Source organism: Thunnus thynnus, chromosome 19 (genome assembly GCF_963924715.1).
Source record: "Thunnus thynnus chromosome 19, fThuThy2.1, whole genome shotgun sequence".
NCBI lineage: Eukaryota > Metazoa > Chordata > Actinopteri > Scombriformes > Scombridae > Thunnus > Thunnus thynnus.
In genome coordinates, this window is record NC_089535.1 from 18,836,188 (window position 1) to 18,857,244 (window position 21,057).

The following is a 21,057-nucleotide window of genomic DNA, read 5'->3' on the forward strand; positions in this document are numbered from 1 at the left end:
CATATATGTCTCTCTAATACATACATACAAACTATATAAACTATGTTTTAACTACTCTTGTGTTTAAACTATGCTTTAACTACTCCTGGGTGCGTAATATTTCAGGCTCAAAGTTATAGCCAATCGACTGGACATTCCTATTCAAACTCCGTTCTAAATCCCCAGGCCAAATCTCATGGTCCAAATCCCTCCAGTGTGTTCTCGCACTGAGCAATACATCACTGCGGTTGCTGCCCTCTTTCACTTTTTTTTTCTTCCCCAGATGGTGTGAAAGTCGAAAACGTGGAGCTTTTTCACAGCACCTCACCCTCATAAACAGCCAGTTTACAACTGTTTGGGGCAGTCGCTGACATGAGTACACACATGTCATACGGCACCAATCCAGACCAGACCTACCACACACTTGCTAGGGAAGCGGGCAGGCAGGGGCGAGACGTCTGCCAAACCTGGATTAAGTCCCGGCTTTAAGTTTGAATGACACCTTTATACTCAAACTACGTTTTTATTCTTTTGGTTTACAGTTTTTAAAATTACTTTATGTAGGATTCAATTCTGCCAGAAAAGAATGTTTTACTGTTCTTTTCATAAGATTTGCTATTTTTTATGTTTGTTCGGTAGAGCTTCCCCACAAATTTGAGATGAAATTTCCATTCAGATATTGAACTAGTGAACTGTTCTATTTTACAAAGAGAGAAAATAATAAAATGTTATAACTCATGTTTTTCATTTTCCATAACATTAACCAAATAGTTTCTCTGTCTAAATCTAACCAAACCTTAAAAGAAGTGGCTTTTAAAGTCACAATCCTTGAGATTTCAGTCCTGTTTGATCGTTACTCTCCTCAATGTTTAAAACTGATCCACCACAAACATGACGTCACGCTAACAATAACAGGCACTTCCAGGTAGATAACTGGTAGTTGATTTGGAGATACGTGAAATCGGCCAACTTGTGTTTTTCTATTCAGTCGTTTACCTTTGATAAACCAAATCTACCCAACATCAGCATCTCACCGCTGGTTGGACAAATTGGTGGCTGCCTTTGTCACAGTGGGAAGCCACTTCAGTACTGCTTTACTCATTTATACTTATTCATGCTTACTTTTAATGACCTTTACTACTTAGTACTTATTTACATACACGTCTTTTTATTTTTGCTCTGTGCCATTAAATTGTACGTACGTGATGCAGGGATTGTCTACCCAGAAGTCAAACATTGTGATTGGTTCTATAGCCTCCGCAGACGTCTCAGTAGTCTTCATTTTGTCCCTTACCCTGTGCCACATAATACAGCGTTTGGGCAGTGAACAGCAAACAGTGAAGCAAATATCAATGAGATAAAATTACAAACAGAAATGTTGGATTACATACACTTTTACTGTGAATCCCTTGTCAGTGTGAAGGCTATTTGAATCCAGTGTGGGAGAATAGTGGACTTTGTCACCTATGATGAAAACTACTATATAGAGAGTTAACGGCAGAATGTAATTACATTTAATGGCTTTTGTTGAAAAAATGCAGACTATAAATACTATAAATGATGGGGTTTCAGAAAATCATAGGTATTATAAGTTTAAGACACTTCTGTGGAATTGTGGATCGTTTAACAAAATCATGTTCTGCAAATTGTACTTAAAAACTAACTAGTTTTTTCTTATAAATAGTTTCATATGATTTAACACAGAACAGTGGAACACATTTCATTGTCCTGAACATTAATTTGAGCAGTACTATCTGTGTGGGGTTTCCTCTTGATCCTCCTCCTCTGTAATCAGAGTTTACATATTTGCAATCCTGCAAAACGACTCTGATATACATGAAAAATGTTAAACCAGTGTGTGATGTTAAGATGTCAGGGGCTTCTGCAATGCATCATCTGATACATCTCTGTCTCTTCTTAAATGGGAGGATAAACCTGTCAGCCACTCTGGATAACCAACTGGCTGTTAAGCCGCGGATTGAATGCCAGCTAAACATATACATTTTGTTGCACTCATCGGGTCAAAGGCCTCAGTCTTTGTACTTGAAAGACATATTTCATATAACCCACACTTCTCTCCCAGTCATAGCAGTGAGCGCTTGTCACAACAGCTTGTTGTGATTTATTGAAAGAGTTGAACTCCTAACCCCTGACCCCATTCAAACCCAGCCGTACTTCCTTATGCACCTGGAACGAGCTCTTTACATGCTTGCCCAGGGGCCAAACTTTCATTTGGACTAGAAATACCTCACTCCTATATGAAAGGGAAAAGGGAGTGGAAAATTATATATCTAGCCGGTGAGCAGCCGTGCAGCTATTGATGATTCTGAGTGGGAATTGTTATGAAGGAACTGTCCTTTTTCATTTTGGGGCTAAAACATAAAGGAGCACTGCCCAGAGGCGATGAAGATATGAGGAGACAGAGGAAAACATGACTTGTGTGATTTGTGGCTTCCCTCTCTCTCTCTCTGCGGAGTTATTGAATACTTTTTTGTTTCGCTAGAGCGGGGAGTTTTTTGGTTCACAGTATGAATGAGTCTATGTTGTTAGCCATTCACAACATGTATATCAGCATTCTGGGATAGCACAGAACAACAGTTTGACTTTTTATTCTCAAATTAGCTTTATTATATTTAAATGTCCAGACCTCATGTTTGGCATCTTAGTGAGATTGCATGTTCAAGAATGATTTCTTTAGCGTTAAGGTTTCTATGTCCATGTTGGCACAGATATGGATATTTTTGAAACAATGCAATTACAATTTTCTTTCACGGTTTAAAAACATTCTGTGCACACAGGAGCTTTTTTTAAGATTTCACAGTGTGTCTTGTGAATGGAAAAATATCTTGGCTATGAGCATTTGCAAACAACCGAATGTTACTGCTGTGATGAAACATTCCAATCAAAAAGTTTCCTTGTCAGTGACAGAAAAAGTTTTTATTTCAATATGAGGCAAAAACAAAAAGAAAAATCAAAAATTTGATATGGTTTGACTGTTTTATAAGAATCCTGAAATGAATTACTTAACTGTAAGAATCTGTCACTCGGCCAGTGTTTTTATCCATATATCTTTGCCAGTGTGGTTTTTAAAGAGTTTCATCTGTCCTAAGAAATAAAACATATTCAAATTGTGTGATGCTGTTCTCAGACTACTGATGCAGCAATAACAAAGTAATCTTCTGGATTCGACACAAACAGGCTCAGTTTTAATTAGCTCGTGTTGAAATTACTGTAGTAGAGTTTGTAACTTCTGTTTTGCGTCACTAAAGGTCTGGAGTGAATGAGTGATTGTAATCAGAAAAACATGAATTTCTGTTCTTGTTGAGGCTGTTTCAGATGCTTTCGCTGGTGCAGATGCAAAAGTTGGCCTGTTTTTTTGTGACACTGAAGTATTTTGCAGGGAGGCAGGAGACTTTTTTGGAAAACTATAAGCGCACGGTTCACATCCTGGTGAACTAGTTAGGAGGGAGATAGGAAAGAACAATAATGATTAAGGATAAAATGGGATGAACAGATGGTGGGTAATTGACAGAGAGGGACAAAATGAGTGTTATAGTTAAAAAAAAAAAAAAAAAAAACTGGAATAAAAATGAGATAAATTGGAAAAAAAGATGTTGACAGTGATGTAAGGAGAGATAGCACGGGGTAAGCAAACCAAAAACTGAGCCTGTAAGAATTTACAGGGCTTTACGTTGTGGATCTGCTCTCAGTTATAATCTAGACTTAAATCACAGATGATATGCAGGCCTCATTGGACATCCACAAGATCTCTTGCAGATTACTCAAACTAAATAGCCACAAAATTGCACTGTAAGCCATATGTTCTAGATGGAAGCTCTGTGAGAGAACATCTGAGAAAAACTATGATGAGAAATGCTTTTTCAACAAGTGAGCAGCCATCCAACTCCCCTTGGTATCCTTTTTCTGGACTGACACAGTTGAAAGGCTGAACAGAGACTCGCAGCGGGACGTGAGGCTTTCAGGGGTAGGTGTGTTTTCAGAGGAAGTGGTCTTGAGGCCACAGTATGCAAACTGCAAGAATACATTTTTTGCAGGTTCAGACCAGCAAAGGCATATATTTTTGTGGGGAAAACAAAAAGAAACTCTGTTGTAGCTTCAGGACTCCTACTGACAGAATGAACTGAATGATTATGATCAAACCTGCAGTACATGGCTGAAAGAAAGGATGCGGGCCTTACCTGGACCCTGGTGAACTCGACTTGCTTTCATCTGCGTGTTAGGAACGAGGCTCGGCATCCTCTTACATCACCAACCTATCACTGAGCTCAGCGTTGGTTTCAGTTCATTTAAGTTAACAAATAGATGCAGACAGACACTAAACCAAAATAGTTTAGAGATGAGGGTAATCATTCATTGTCAATCACAGTCTCAACAAAAGATCCTTGCTATCAGCAGCACACCACTCGCATGCTTGTGTCTGTCTCCTCTCTCTGACGTCTATCCTCTGACAGGCTTATATTAGATAAGACCTACCTACTTGACGGTTTCTGACCAATCAAAACTTATTTAACTATGTACTTATTATTACAACCAAAGTATCAATTATATGCTCTTTACAGTATTGATAATTCAGACAATTATTTTCTAAATTGGTCTATAAAATGTCCCCAGTGTTCCCAGAGCCCATGGTGACATCTTCATCTTTTTTTAGCCAACCAAAAGTCACAAGACTAAGTGACTCCTGTAATGCTGTAATTAGGCATAGTAGTGCTTAGAGCTAAACGCTAATGCTAGTATACTAACATGCTCACAATGACGATGCTAAAATGGTGATGTTTAGCAAATGTTTACCATTTTCATCATCTTTAGCATGTTAGCACGCTATTACTTAGCATTAAACTCAAAATACAGATGAGGCTAATGGGAATGTTATTCATTTTGCAAGTATTTATTCATAAGCATCATTTGTCATAAGTGAAAATGCTACTAGAATGGCTGAAAAACGCTAAAAATCCTCACATTTGACAAGCTGAAAACTGAAAATATTTGGCATTTTTTACCTGAAAAATTACTGAAACAATTAATGGATTATCAGAATAGTTGCTGATTGATTTTTGATTCATTTCAACTCTAATAACAGCAAACTGCAGATGGAAAAGTTCACTCTTTTGCTTATACACAGTATTTAGTTCATTGTGCATAAACAATACATTTATGTAACTTTTACATGTCAAAAAAACTTAACTGGCACAAGCAGAAAAAAGTCTACATGAACATTAACATTCAAAAACTCAGTAAAGTGACTCATCTACAGTACCGATCAAAAGTTTGGACAAACCATCCCGTTCACTTGAATGACAAAGTGTGTCCAAACTTTTGACTGGTACTATAAATTGGATCTGATTTACATCAGTGGTAATTCTGGTACTTTTATGGCTAATGTAAAAACCATTTTCAGCCAACCTGAGTGAGGTCAGATGTTCAGGTATCCCCCCACCCCTCTTAAACTGCTTATAAAATCTCCTTTCAGTTGCTTTTGTAGTACGAATATTCCATGAGACAGTATTTATAAGTAAAATGAGACATTCAGTGGCAGAGACATTGAGAGCTGGCAGTGCCCCAGTTTACTTTGTCAAAACTGCTCACTTTTACAGAATTTTCTATCTTTGATCACTTTCATACAACCACAGTGAGTGAGCTGGTGTGTGTTCAAGCTTCATAATTTCTTGGCAGAAAGAGCAAAACTGAGGACTGTACTGAGAGTCAGTGTAGAGACTATTTCAGCTTGACAGATGTAATCCCTAACACGGCTCCAAAGTGCTGTGTGCCACCACAAATTTTGAGTGAGCGTTTATTTAAAAAACAACCTCACACCACAGGCCTCTTATGTGCTCTGTTTCTCATTTATTCTCAGCATAAATTCAAAGCTGAACTTGCCCAGTGTGATCTCAAGGAACCTCTTGCAGACAATTTAGCCATTTTCAAACTAATGATAAACACGGCACAACACAATTCTTTTTTTTTTAAATTCCTAAAGCAAAGCAATTAAAATGTGGAGGTGTTTGATGATCCATCTTTTTAATTTTCACAACTGAACATAAAGCCGCTCCATATTATACATTTTACCAGCAATTTTACTCATCAAGTGTTCTTTGTAAGATAAACAAGCCACCTCTTACATCAATCCTGTCACCTTCCCCCAAATACCATCCAACAAAACACAAGTACTATAATAATAAATTTCAATCAGATGCTTTTTAAGAGAACATCGGTCTTAAACATTTGTCTGGGGCAGTGACTTTGGTCTTAGAAATAAATGATATGTCTACTTTGTGATTATAAATAAGCAACATACCATAACCAAAATTATAGATGAGATGTGATTAAAGGACACACCGACTCATTTCACATTTATTCTGCTTAGAACTACTGTATGTTTAAAGTTTTCTTATATAGGATTTTAAGATCCGAACAGTTCACATCATTTAGTTTACATCTCGTCAGAGATTTAGATTTGCATTTCCCAGACTCAGTTTCCTTGGTTTAACTTTGGATAAAGAGATTCAAAAACTAAAAAATGGCATGCCAAACTGAGATACCACTTCAAGCTCCACTCCTGTGTTGTATAGTAGACTTTACATAGGCACCATGTCAAAATACAGTCTACATAGTCTCAAAAGAGAAGTGTTTCAGTTCTAAACTGAAGGCCTTACAGGATGCTCTTATCCTCAGCTATCACAGTCTGGCATCTGACGACTTAACATTCCTGTGTTGTTTTGCATGCCTTTTCCCTTTTGTCTCTACTCCTGCTTTTCTTTCCATGTTAAATTCAGCAACTGACATTAGCGCTCATTCAGCTCTTTCGTCTCTGCTCCTGTCTGTCTTGAATTGGCTTGTTTTCTGTCTGCATCTTCCTCTTGTCTTTTGTTTTTTGCATCTGCTCGTTTGTCTCATTTCTGCTTCTCTCGTCTTCCCTCTGTCTCAGCCTGCGTCTGTTTTTGAAATGGTGATTGGTATCAGTTTTACAGTAAAGAACTACCTATTGAATTGAGCCTGTTTTTGAACTTTGCCTCTTACTATGCCTGAGAGAAATGGAAAGAGACATGTTTTGGTGTTGGTCGAGATGTTAGCATTCTTTGGCATGGTTAAAAGAGCGCCTTATTTCATGGAACAGAGGTGTATTTGTGCCTTTGGCTTTGGCTGTTTTTGTGATTCGGCTTTGGTTGTCTTTCACATTCAGACAGACATATCACAGCTGCCTTTTATCAGAGCTTTATCCTATCTCTGCTACCTTACATTCAAAACGATATCCTGGATGAATTTGAATGGAGGTCAAAATGAAAAAGTTGCCCAATTATAAGGATAAGTTGTAAAATATATCTTCAATATTGTGATGTATTTCAAGAGGTGCCAATTAATATAACAGCACCTACCCTGGCAAGTCAACATTTTAAAACTGTGTGGCCTTGGTGAAGTCTTAAGGGGTTAAATACATTTGACTGTTTGAAAACACATCAAACCTGATTATTCAGCACAAGTGACTTAGAGTACATAAACAATATTAATATCTTTACATGTTTCTGTTGGCAATCTATGACAAGCGAAGTAGCATTTGGTACATTTTTGTCCAAGTCTGCAATACACAGAAGATGGAAAAAATGTAAACCATCACTTGTACTGAATCACAATTTCTTGAACACAGCATCAATAAAACTCCCTGTATCTCAAATAAGAATAGATATACCTGAACAAATGTTAAGAAACTGCACAAAATATTACTTATAAAATATCCTTTTTTTTACATTATTTAATATATGACATAACGTAAATGCTTCTCATCCAGGATTTAGTGTATCGTCATAGGCTGTGCTTAAAAATGTCTTAAAATGATTTGAAATTTTCACAGATTTCGTCATGTTTTGGAGGAAATTCTGACATCATCTTAAGACAGAAGGCTCATACAGTAGGTCATTAATGACTGAGCAGTAGAAGCACTAAAACAACAAATGTTTAGTTTGGCTCAGTCTAGTTGTTTCACCCTTAAACTGGACTTCTCTGGTTCTACATCAATCTGCATGTTTTTATATCCTCATACTGTAAGTGGGTTAAATCATACATAGTTTTGTTTTTAAAGTGTATCATTTCTTTTTATTAGTATAGCACAGAGGAGTGAGAATTGAAAGATGCAACAGATTGGAGCTAAAATTTAATATGCTGTAGGTCTTGGATTGGTTTGATCCAATGACAGTTTTTTTCTTGGGACCCAAGCTGAATTTGTGGGCTTGTATGCAGACTTATTTAACCAAATATTTCTTGGTTTTGGCTGCTGACTTTCTCTCCTATGCTATTATATTAAGAGTATCCTTATCCTGCAGGCATTTGGGATCAAAATGACAACATATAGTTGAAAGTAACATCAGACTAAATTGATTCCAGGCAAAAACATTCATTTATGAAAGTATTTTTCCATGGCTCATCCAGTGGCAAAGAATCTTGGTGCCTGTAAGGATGAATATTATATTAACATTAAGTGATTCTTAGGTCTCAACACCACAAGTTGGCTACATTACATAAATTATGAAAGTTTCACTTAAAAAAAGTTTGCTGCCACTTTCTAGTAATTGAATTGTGGTTAAGACCTCTTTACATAAAACACTCAGTTCTTCACTGCCGCATTCCCCTCTTGTCGCCTTGTAACATTTTTGGCCATGCCAGCAGCATGGCTCTAGGCCTGTCGGTCAGTCCACCACTTTGATCCAGACTGAAATATTACAACAACTTTTGGATGGATTGCCATGAAAACTGGTGCAGACATCCATGGTCTCCAGAGGATAAATCCTAATGACATTGATAATCCCCTCACTTTTCTTCTAGCGCCACAAGCAGGTCAAAGTTTTCACTTATCCAGTCAAATATCTCAACATCCACTTGATGGTTTGCCAAAACATTTTTTACAGATATTCATGGTTCCCAGATGATGTATCCTATTGACTTTGATGATCCCCTCATGTTTCATCTACAGCCATCATGGAGTTGACATTTGCCATTATGGATTCCCATGAAATTTTGTACACACATTCATGTTCCCCTCCTGATGAATTGAAATAACTTAAGTCTTGCGTCATTATCTTGTCAAAATTTCAATTTGTCCAATACTTTGGTTTACATCCAAATATTTGCAAAAGTAATGATTGTCTCATCAGCCTTAGCCATACTTTGTGTGTAGCGAAAATTAGCAGATGTTAGCATGCTAACAAGCTAAACTAAAATGGTGGGTATGGTAAACATTATACCTGTGAAACATCAGCATGTTAGCATGTTGACATTAACATTTAATTTAGTGGGAATTCAGAACTAAAAAGGTCATGATGTGCATTGATGAGGTTTTTGTTTAAGGTACCAGTGAGACAATGAAATGCAGCCCAAGAAATTAAGTTGGAGTAACAGATTAGTGCGTTTAAAGGCTTTTCAAACACCAAAACACAGCAATATGGGGTTTAATACTAACACACAGGATTTTATGACTCTCATAGCTGCAACTATTTTATCTTATACTGCGATGATCGCACAGCTCACGCCAGGCTCAGGTTGGTCTGAACGTGGCCTTAAAGCACCAGTGTGCCTAAATACAGCCTCACAGAGCTGCTAACATCGCTGAAGACTCTTAGTCTTGTTTGTCTCCATAAAAGAAAAACTACTTGTCAGCAAGCCTTTTTTTCTTAAAATGAATTAAACAAACCATAAATAAAATGTCCAAATTATGGTACATTCAACTATATGCTATGAAAACTTTAATTTATCTAACCACACATTGATAAAGAATGATAGACTCTATCACTATGGTACCACATGTAATTATTCTTAACTAGCTCTTTTAATTTTCTCTCTTTTAAGACCAGCTTGTTTCAAATAGTGTCCTTTTTTTCAAACAAATTGCAACTGACTGAAAATAGATGAGGTTTAAACTTGATATAGGGCGGAATTGACTGTCCATCAAGACATAAAACAGTATGATTTAACCAGGGATAAGAAGTAGTGCTATAAGCATAGCCTGCGTTTCCAGACACTTAATGTGTGTTAATATAGGGCTGGCATTGTTTGAAAAACACCAGGATGGATGTGTGATATTTATTCCCGTGGATACCCAATAATTTTCTTGTTATTTGTCCTTGACGTGACTGTCACTTGTATGGAAGGCTGTTTCTCCTTGACAGTTGAAGACACAGAGGTTTTGCCTGACTGACTGAGCTTGTTGAGCCAAAACAGTGATTTTCCAGTGGGATTGTTGTCTGGTTAGTTCCGCTGTCCTAGAAATGTCAAGTCCTAAAATTAAGTCTATTGGTTAGTTTTGACAATAGTTTGAACATATTTACCCTCTCTTCCCCCCATCTCTGTTTCTGCCTGTTTATATTGTAATCAATGCATGATTGATGTTTTTAAAACACTGTAATGTCCAATATCTTCAGAAGAATTGGCCAGGGGAAGTGTATATTCAAGCCAAAAGTTTGTGGCTTTATGTCATTGGCAACAAAAGTTACCTCAGGGAAGTAGCAAACTAAATCACTGCACATGAAGACTTAAGAAAGCCCCAGACACCTCATTGTCATCTTCTTCAATAAGAGGTTTCATTCAGTGCTTAGTGGTGGTGATCATGGGCTGCCAGCGCCAGCTGACTAGCAAGGAACATGTACATAAACAGCTAGAGGAGGCTATATGGGGCGGAATGGCCTCAGTGCTGCCCGTAGCGTTTGTTTATCCAACATGCTGTAATGTTATGAGAACTGCTGCTTGGGCCCTGGTTACAAGCTGTAATGTAAATATTGATGTGTATGGAAAAGGAACACTATTTAAGGCTTACCATATGTTCTAATAATTTGAGCTGCTGATTGTAGAGACCATTTTTTTTAAGGATGGATACTACTGAGGTTCTCATCTGGTGTTACAGGTGTGCAAAAATGTAATTTTTGTTCAGGTTTAAGACAAATCAGTTTAATTTCAAATTGTTTGTCAACTTATAACATTTCTTCCAACCTATCTTTACATTTACTACCTGTCAAACTTAACAACAATATCCAAATTGGTGCTTCTCATGATGATCACAGGTAAGACAGTTGTGATACGTTAGGTATGAAGAAAATTATCTCACTGTAATAAAATTGATAAAAACCCAGGAATGCATCATTCATTACGTGATTAGATACAGAAGTAGCATTTTATCCCTTATATGAATGATCTAAGCCTATCTCCTAAAAATTACTTTTATATACAACAGCTTTGCATTACAAAATAGGTTTTGTGGGATACACAGTGCCTCCAGATTATGTTTTTTTATAAGCATAACAAGGACACATTTGTATTAAATATATCTGCAAAATGTTCACTGTCAACATATTCCCTTTGTTTCCCTCGCAATATATATGTTATGTTAACTTTAAGGGGATCTATGATGCTCATGTCCAGCTCTATATTTTTATTTTTAATTTAAGACCCCCCTCCCAATGAGCTTACTCTGTTCTGATTGGCCAGCTTTCCGGAGACTGCTGAAAGGCAGCACACATAAAAGTCATGTTAAGTTGCTTCCGATGTAAACCCAACATTTCCTGCTTTAGTGCTTCAAACTAAAAGCTTTTAAATTACTAATTATTTTGAAGACTTTACAGGAAGTGAAACGTGTTCCTCACTGAATTAGTGGAGCTTCATTAGCGGTGCTAAAAACCAATCAAAATGACAAGATATGGGCATATTTGGAGCTATTTGTTCAGTGGATCAGTTAGAAATAATGCAGCGAGGAATAGTACAAGCAGAAACAGCCACAGTGATGATGATGTTTGATGAAGAGCTGCAGACAATCAGCACACCTCCAACAGGTAAACAACTTATTTTACTTTGCCATGCTGTGTAATGGAGTCATGGCTCGTCGTGACTACCCCCAAAACAATGTTAAAATGCCATAATGTTAGCGGAGTGGAGCAATGAACTCATGCACTGTGCGTGGAGCAGATGACCATATAAAGAAATCCATCACGAGCCGATGTAGCTCAGGCTGAAAGTAGAAAAAAATGTTGGAAAGTGAGCATTTAGAGCAGTCTGAAGCCAGTGCTTTCTGCTCACAGTGATTACTTCTACAAATGTTTACCTTATTATCTGACATGTTGGTCACTTTTAATGTGAACATCCAGCACTGTAACATTATATATATGACTGAAAATAAGGAAAAGCATAATAGGTCTCCTTTAAAGGACATGGTCGAGATTTGGGAAAGACTGACTTCAAGCAAGATTTGAACTTTTTCAATATTAAACTAAAACTATCTTTCCCTAACCCTAACATTTTTGAAGCCTTAATTTAAAAGCACATGGGTTGGAGGACGTGAACCCCGGTTTCTGGTGTAAAAGTCTTGCACTTTGTAGCAGTATACCTCTACCTCCCTACAACATCTGTGCAGACAGACCTGGTTTAGAAAAATTGTTGCCAGTGAACATAATTCAGCAGAAATTATGTTTCCTCCAAATTGTATTTGGCAGAGCAAATTAGTTGTTTTATTACACAACATATCGTACCTACACAAATGTCTTATTCATTTAGCATTAGCAGATATTTTTTGTATTAAACACTATGCCACCTAGACACTGCATAACTGTAAGAAAAGCATGTCATATCACAGAACAAACAGTCCAGTAAACATATAAAACTTTCTAAGTTTCTATGACCATGACATGAGCTAGTCTGTGACCCTCTAAATCAGTGGTTCCATGTATGAATGTCGCTCCATGTAGAGAGCTAGCTGTGAATGAGAGCTTTCAGGTTTGTTCCTGGCCTTTATCTCTACCATCTCCCCTCTCACAGTGCTGGAAAGACATACAGTGAACATATTGTGCATTGGTGTACATATTTTTGGCCCATTTCATAGATTTAAAATGTATGAAATTGGCCTAAATAAATAATCTGTGGAAATATATGTCAGATGTCACAGATGTCACTCCAGAAGTGTGTTTCTTAAACTGTGTTTGGGCCCTAACATGGTGTCCAGGCCTGTTTGTAGTGGGAACCTAAATGAGTATGACTATTTCTAATGTAGGGAACCTTAAAGAAACACTGAAGTGATACATTTTGGGTCTTAAGGTGTGGAAAACTATAATGACCTTGGCATTGGAATTAATTTATTGGAGTGACACAGTAGAAATGATCAAACAGAAATTTGCATTTGCATTTGCATTTGCAACTGTTTAGAGCTAGGATACAAAGAAATATTTGTATTTGCCGTGAGAGAACCAATAACCAGAAGAACTGATTGTGATTCTGAGTCAACTTGTTTAACAAAGCCATGCAATGAAAACATCTGTGAAACCAGTGTGGCAAAATCAAATTTAATACAGCGCAGAACAATACTCTTAAATTCATGTTAGCCCCACAACATCTGCAATTTTACAACTATCGTATGTGTTTTGTTTTAAAGCAAATATGGAAGTATTTCTGCTGTGTGCAGTGAGTCACTGAGTATTTACCAATTCTGTAAAAATGTCTTCTTTGACCCCAAAGTTGACATCAATGCCACCGTGATGCTTGTTGTGTCACAGTGGAAGGTTCCTTTGACAAAGGGTGCATAGATGTTTTCCTACCACAAAATCTTTGTGTCTCAAGCTCAGAATTTGACAACAATAATACAATTTAGAAAGATGTTGAAATATGGAAGTTGTTATATATCTGGCTACAAGGGTTTTAAAGACATAGTTTGGCCTGTTTGAAGTCAAATATCTCACAAAATCAAGGTTGCTGTAGAGTCACTAAGAAAATTCACTAAGAAAATTCATTCAACAAAGTGACAGTAGAAAAGAGTACAAGTGTTCTGAGTGCCTAAACATAACCATAAAAAAAAATTTAATTGTGCTGTGTTGTTCCTGGATATTATATTGCAAAATCGGATATTTTGGTGGAAAACAAATTAAATGTGTTGTCAGCCAGTGATTTGCAGATATGTTTAGAATAGGATATGTTAATTATTTCTTCATTATGTGAATAGAAAGGGTAATCCAGACAATAATATGTTTCCTTCAAAATATATTTGCTATTGCAAATTAGAATGTAATTTCCAGGAGACATGGTTTTTAGCAGAAAGTGAAAGAAACAAAGAGAAGCAGTTGTCACAACTCACCTGGCATATTTAAACCTCAAAGTTCATGTCAGTTGCCAAAGGCTACATCATACTTGGGGCCTAATTTCAAGAAAAAAGGCAGACATACTGAAACATGATTTTATGTTCCTACTTTCTGCCTCTTTCCGGGGCATCAATCATTTTTAATCAAATATGTCTGAATTTTGTTTTTGTTTGTAATTCCATGACTTCAGCACACCAGCAGGCTGCAGATTTAGCCTTTTTAGTATGAAATATGTTCTTGTTAAGGTGGACTGCTGCCCATAAAAATTATCTTCATGGGAAATACACACTCGCTTTAAATAATCCTTCATCTCTTTTCAAGCATCAAACTTCAATTAAAATGTTTCAAGATATGGGCCCTCTCAAAAAAGTGTGTGAAATTGTACAGTTATTGCATACTGTGAGACTAGTAAAATAGCTCCCATCTATGATTTTCTATGATATTGCTTAAGGACACTCAGCCTTAATAGTACTGCACTATTAAAAAAATGTGTGTGATTATGTCATAGTTTACTCTCACAAGAAAGGTTCTCCTCATTTTGGGGATTTAGAGTTTTTCTATTGACAGTTTTTTGACAGAGCACAGAAATGTCACTTTTTTATATTTTTCTTAAACATTTCATTCATGTCAAGCTTTACATCACTAGTTTATGGTTTATGAGGGTTTTTTGTGGTGTGTCACAATATCTTTTTAAAATATATTCGTAGTCACAAGAATATCAGCACTGCTTTTATTCAACCCTTTAAACACACACATTGAAGCCTTTTGGGCTTAATTGATGGTTTACAATCTATGAGAATTTGCATCTATATACGTGTGTGTGTGTGTGTGTGTGTGTGTGTGTGTGTGTGTGTGCGTGTGGCTGTGTGTCCCTTTGAAGTTTTAAAGTCCGCCCACCCCTCTGTAGCCCTACATTGTGCTGAACAGCTCCATTTGTCCCACCTTAATCCCCTGACGTAAACTCACATAAATCACACTGAGTTGTTTTTAAACGTGGGCAGGCTGGAGAACTCTGCCTCTGTCTCTCTGTCTCACTCTGGTTTCCAACTCCCATGGAGCATTAATGGACTGCTGGCTATTCATTTAGTTGACCACCTGTATTGATAATCATTGCTGCTTAAAGTAACTGTTGGTCACTCTCCCACGAGAATATTAAAAGAAGGACCCATACTAGGAAAATGCAAGCTCATCCCTAGAAACTGTAAAACATAAGCTAATATTTTTTCTATTAAATCACACCAAAAACAAACCGCTAGTTCAGAATTCAGTCAAAAATTTTATTTTATAGTCACATATATAGCCATAAAGTGAAATTTCCCAAAACCAGTGCAGAAACATTATTTGGTCCCTCCCCTACACACACACAAAAACCAAACCAAGCCTTGAAATCAACTCACCAAAGCTTGTAAGGTTGATCAAGCTTGATTATTTGTCGGACATTGTTTCCTTCAGTGTGGCTGAGCAGACAAAATGCTCACTCCCATTCACCAAGGAGATTAGTTTAGAAAAGGTTATGAAATTCTGTATCACTAGACCAAATCAAATGTTCACATTGCACTTTTTAATCATACCTCTTCAGTCCTTTTCTATGGCTATTACGTACTGCATGGGACATAATTTAAGCCAACACTTCTTAGTTCTAGAGATGGGGGAAAGCATCATGGCACCTATAGTGCATCTAGGCCAACCTCTCTCTATCGATGGCTCTGGGCCAGATTAAAGTGCTGGGTCTCATTGTTTACACAGCTCTGTGGTGCCACGGCTGAGCAGGCCCAAACAATGGGCCCCTGCTCTTCTTTGTCAGAGTGAGGGGAAGAATGGAGACCTCTTGACATGGCAACCTGAAGCCTCAATGCCCCCACTTCACCTAGCTGAGAGGGTCACAGAGAGACAGAAAAGGGGGAAGTCAGAGATAAGGAAGAGGGAAAAATGGAGAGAGGTAGAACATGGAAGGAGAAGACAGGATGCAGATATGAAAAAAATGACATGAGGAAGCAGATAAGACAGAGAGGAAAGGACTAACTTTCAACAAAAGAAGAGAAGAGGAGGAGAGGCACTGATGAATGCGGTTTAAAAGTTGGAAATGGGATGCATAGAAACCTTTTAAGAGGCAACAAGTATGAAAGGATGTGAGGAGAAGAGCATCTGATGACGAGAATAGGAGCATATACACTTAAATTCACAGTGATCCCAACCTCCAATACATTATCTGACACTACTGATTCATTTTTGGTTTTCACCTCAGGGGTAATATGAATACTTTTAGAAAAGGTGTCACAAATGAATGTCTTTGTATGTCCTGTCTCCTTGAAGTTATAATATTTAAGATCTTAAGAGGTGTGGTTACTGTTGGTAAAGGGAAGTATGATTTAATCAACCCTGTCTCCTAGAAATTACATTTATATACTTGTGGTATCAAAAGTAATTGCTGGGTGGATTATGCATACAGGCAATGTGTTTTAATTTTTTTTCTTCAATTGAATAAAGCATTATATTTATGTACTGCAAATAAGTTATAGGGAGGTGGTAGGGATGGGCGTATAAAGCGCTGGAAGTTTGGGGTTTGTATTCTTAGTTCCATGTGTGGTTAGGTTTAGGCAGTAAAAGTGCTTTGGTTAAGGTTTGGGAAAGATTGTGGTTTTGGTTAAATGTTTATTAATACCTTGAGCCTCATGGGCTATCGACTTTTTCTTTACCAAGACTGAGACCTATCCTTATCTTAACAAAGTCATGTGAGTGCCTAAACATAGCCATAAAAAAAGTTTAATACAAGCGAATAATTTACTACAAGATCGGATACTTTTTTTCAGAAAACAGCTGCGTTGTTAGTTAACATTTTACTAATATGTTTAGAATCAACATTTTGTGACTTACTAGATACATTAACAAAATTCTCATTATGTTGCTAGAAAACATTATCCAGCCAGCATTACATTTCCCCCAAAATTGATTTGTTGTTGCGAATTAGCACAACAAACAGGAATAGGTTTTATTCAACAGGTCCCAGAGGTCTGCTGGCAGCAGACACTCCTTAAGTGTCAACCTGTAACAATCGCACAGAAAAACAATTGGTGTATCTGTTGCAGCCAAACAAACGTACATTGTTTGAATAAAGTCCATTAACTGGCCTTTTTCCATCATGCCATGAGCAACCATGATCAGATTTCATGCTGCACATGTTGCAAGTAGTTTTCCATGCAATGACTTTTTCAATGACATCCACTTAAACACAGACAGTGGCAGAATTTCAGTCTTAGTATTACTGAATCTCAGTTCTGCATTTGACACGTTTGACCACAACATATTACTAGACCTACTGGAAAACTGGGTGGGACTTTCTGGGGCAGTATTGAATCGGTTTGAATCCTACTTAAAGGACTTAAATGACTACTTTGTGTCTATAGGTAACTACACATCTGAGTGGACAAAAATGACAACAGGGAGTTCCCCAAGGCTCCATTCTGGGGCCTCTTTTGTTCAACATCTATATGCTCCCACTGCCTCAGATTATGGAAAACGACAAAATATCTTACCATAATTAAGCAGACAACACACAAATACTACATATACCATATCACCAGGGGCTATGGTCCAATACAAGCACTCAGTAAGTGCACTGAACAAATCAATGATTGGATGTGCCAGAATTTTCTTTAATTAAGCAAAGACAAAACTGAAGTAATTGTTTTTGGAGCCAAGGAAGAATGATTAAAAGTCAGCACTCAGCTGCAATAGGTAATGTTAAAAACCACTAACCAAGCCAGAAATCTTGCAGTAATGCAGTAATGGACTTTTAGATCTTTACAGTGGCTTCCTGTCTGTCAAATAATTGATTTCAAAATACTACAGTTGGTTTATAAAGCACTGAATGGTTTGAAGCCAAAATACATTTCTGATCTTCTGCTACGTTATAAACCATCCAGACCTCTCAGGTCCTCTGGGACAGGTCTACTCAGAATTAAAACTAAACATGGAGAACATGTGGAACAAACTCCCAGAAAACTGCAGGTCTGCTCAACTCTCAGTTCTTTTAAATCAAAGCTGAAGACTTTTCTGTTCGCCACTGATTCAAGATTCAAGAAGTTTATTATTATATGCACAGTAAACACAGGCGGTTACACCATACAATGAAAAAAAGTTACATTAAAATTTAAAAATTTAAAATCACAAAGTATATGTTACATATAAGTTAAAGTAAACACAATACACAGTACACAGTGTGTAAAGTACAGTATTGCACAGCACAGTATTGTGCAAAAAAGCAGTAATCCTGACTTCACAGAGCAACAGGTCATAATTAAATCAAATCCTTTTATAATGTGTTTCTTTTGCACTTTGTCTTAATGCTTTTTATGTTTTAAAGCACTTTGAATTGCCTTGTTCAAATATGCCATACAAATAGACTTGCCTTGCCTTGCAACAGCAGGGCAGTAAAAGGAGTTGGTTACCTTGCTGAGAAATCGGAGGTGTGCAGCCTGTCGCCTTCAACTCTTCATCTAATAGCTTACTGTGCTGGTCCTTCTTATTCCGTTTCTCCCTTCATCTCTGCATCCTCTGACACAGTGCTGTTAGAGGGATTTTAAATGTCTTGTTTCCATCTGCTTGTAATAGCTCATCATTAGATTTCAGAGGTAGAGGTAATTACTTTTCTTTTTTTGGTTGCAGGTCACTTTCTTGGCAACAATACAGTTATTGATGTGCTTCGTCGCCAGGGATATGAGGTGGAGCACACCCCTGCTGGGCAGCCCATAAACAGGTAAATTTACTGCAGAAATGCCCTTAAACACACACACACATACACACACATACATGCATCATCTAATAACACATTTAATGCACTAGAGTTTGTGATTTATTGTGGCAGTGCTCTGTGCATATTTAACTAATCCCTTAATATTATATAAGCTTCTAATTTTGCAAAATTGCTGCAATTTATCGTTCTGAAATCAAAAGTATGTTTTTATTACAAGTTTACTTTTATGCAACACTGAGCTTGTTTTATATTCTGTTCTTTAAATTAATAAAAGGCTAAGATTTACAACCAGAGGTACAGACAGTCTTGCCAAATTTCTTCTTTGATTCATTTAGACAAATTCTTGACGTAAACTGCCAAAAATCCTTTAAATACTTAATTCCTTGTTTGAAGAACAGTGAATTGCTGGTGAGGCTGATTTAAACCCAGACATGACACAAAGCATGTTTTATGCACAAAGTTCAAAATCTGAAAATCAACCTAAAAATGATTCATAATGAGAGACATATTGGTTTAGGTAAAGTAATTCAAGGAAACAAAGAAAAATAGTTTGCTCAGGATCTTTGCCAGTGTGCTATGTGAACTAATGTTTTCTGTGTTAGAGACTGGTTCAGGACTATTTCAGTTTTTAGGTATTAATTCACCAAAAAAGCGGATGAATATCTCAGAGACGAGAAGACAGAAGAGCCTAAGAGTGAACGAAGCAAAGGAAGTGAGAAATACAGAGATGATGGATAGAGAACCATGCAGAAAATATTATGTTTCGCCATAGTTGTTGCACATTACGATTTCTTCTGAAAACATGAGTCTGTAAAACTCAAAGGCCCATATTTTATCATTTAAATGGGTGTAAGGTTTCATGTCCCGGCCACATTTTACAGTGCAACCGCTGCCTCGCAGCCCTGACAGGAATATATATTTCTCTCAACTTTTTCACTGACTGGATCTCAAATGGGAAATCACTTTCCAAGTAAGCACAACTTCAGAGTTGGTCTGTGTTCATCTGCAGACCCGAAACAGATGTGCTAATGCTGCTTCAGCCCTTGTGAGAAGTGTGTTGTCTGCAAATAATCAAAAACTGCACTCAGTAGTTATTCATCGAGTGATTCTCTCTTTTCTGAGTACTCACTCTCTCCATATGTCCCTAAACATAAGTTTTTGTTTCATCGCCTCATTTTGAAGTTTGGCATACTTTTATTAATTCATCTGCACTATCGACACTGGGGAGTTTTTTTCTTTACCAGCAATGACTCACTAATCCACTTATCACGTAAGAGGCTCATTTTGATGTGGAAGTTAGTGATTAAAGAAAAGACAATAAATACCCAGATTTAGACCACCACTGTTAACTTTATTCATTAGCTTTAGCTATTAGCTTCAAGTGCAATGAATATGGTTTTAAACGGATAGGTTCACAAATTTTCAAGTCTGTCTTAAAACTACACTCAGACTCCCAAATGAACATTGACATATGTTTTTGTTATAATCATTCTTCCTGTTCATACTGGCCATTAAAAGATCGCTTCATAATGCACTTTCAATGTAAGTGATGGGGCGCAAAATCCGCTGGCCTCCTTTTGCACAGAAATGTATTTAAAAGTTCATTTGAAGCTAATGTGAGGCTTCAGCTGTTCAGATTAGTCAAATCAAGTCAATATCTTTCAATGTCTTTTTAGTGCCAAATTCCCTCTTTTTGTCACTATACTTCCACTGCAGCTAAACAAGAAAACACTGTGGGATTTTTTTTTACTAAAAAACTGAGACTGGAAGATATCCATTTTATTGGACTAACTCAGATGGTTGAAACCTCATGTCATCTTAAGATACACTTTTAAATACATTTTTCTCCATACAAGGACTATGGATTTTGTCCCTGATCTCTTAAGCACTTTTGGAGGGGATTTTCTAATGGTCAGTATGAACAGGAGGAATGATTACAGAGAGCAAAACCTGTTCCATTGTTCATTTGGGCAACTGACTGTTGATTTAAGAATGACTTGAAAAATTGTGAACCTATCCTTTAAGTGAGAAATCTGCCCAAAAGCATAAATGAGGTGCAAAGCAAATACGTGTTTCATGAACATAAAATTATTTTGATGCATTTTCAGAAAGCAGAAATTAATTTAAAAAAAAAAAATCTTTTCCATTGTCTAAAATGTTGGATTATATAACTGCAAAAATATTTGATGTTTAAAGATATTCTCAAAA

At 37.0% G+C, this 21,057-nt stretch overlaps 1 protein-coding gene across 1 annotated transcript in view; it reads left to right on the forward strand.

The window, feature by feature from the left end:
- The window catches only part of trabd2a (TraB domain containing 2A), a 65,865-nt gene that overhangs the window by 37,818 nt on the left and 6,990 nt on the right, over positions 1-21,057 (forward strand). Inside the window, exon 5 of the mRNA XM_067574970.1 lies at positions 18,762-18,852. Within this exon, the coding sequence (XP_067431071.1) occupies positions 18,762-18,852 (91 nt within the window). The remainder of the gene's footprint in view (positions 1-18,761; positions 18,853-21,057) is intronic.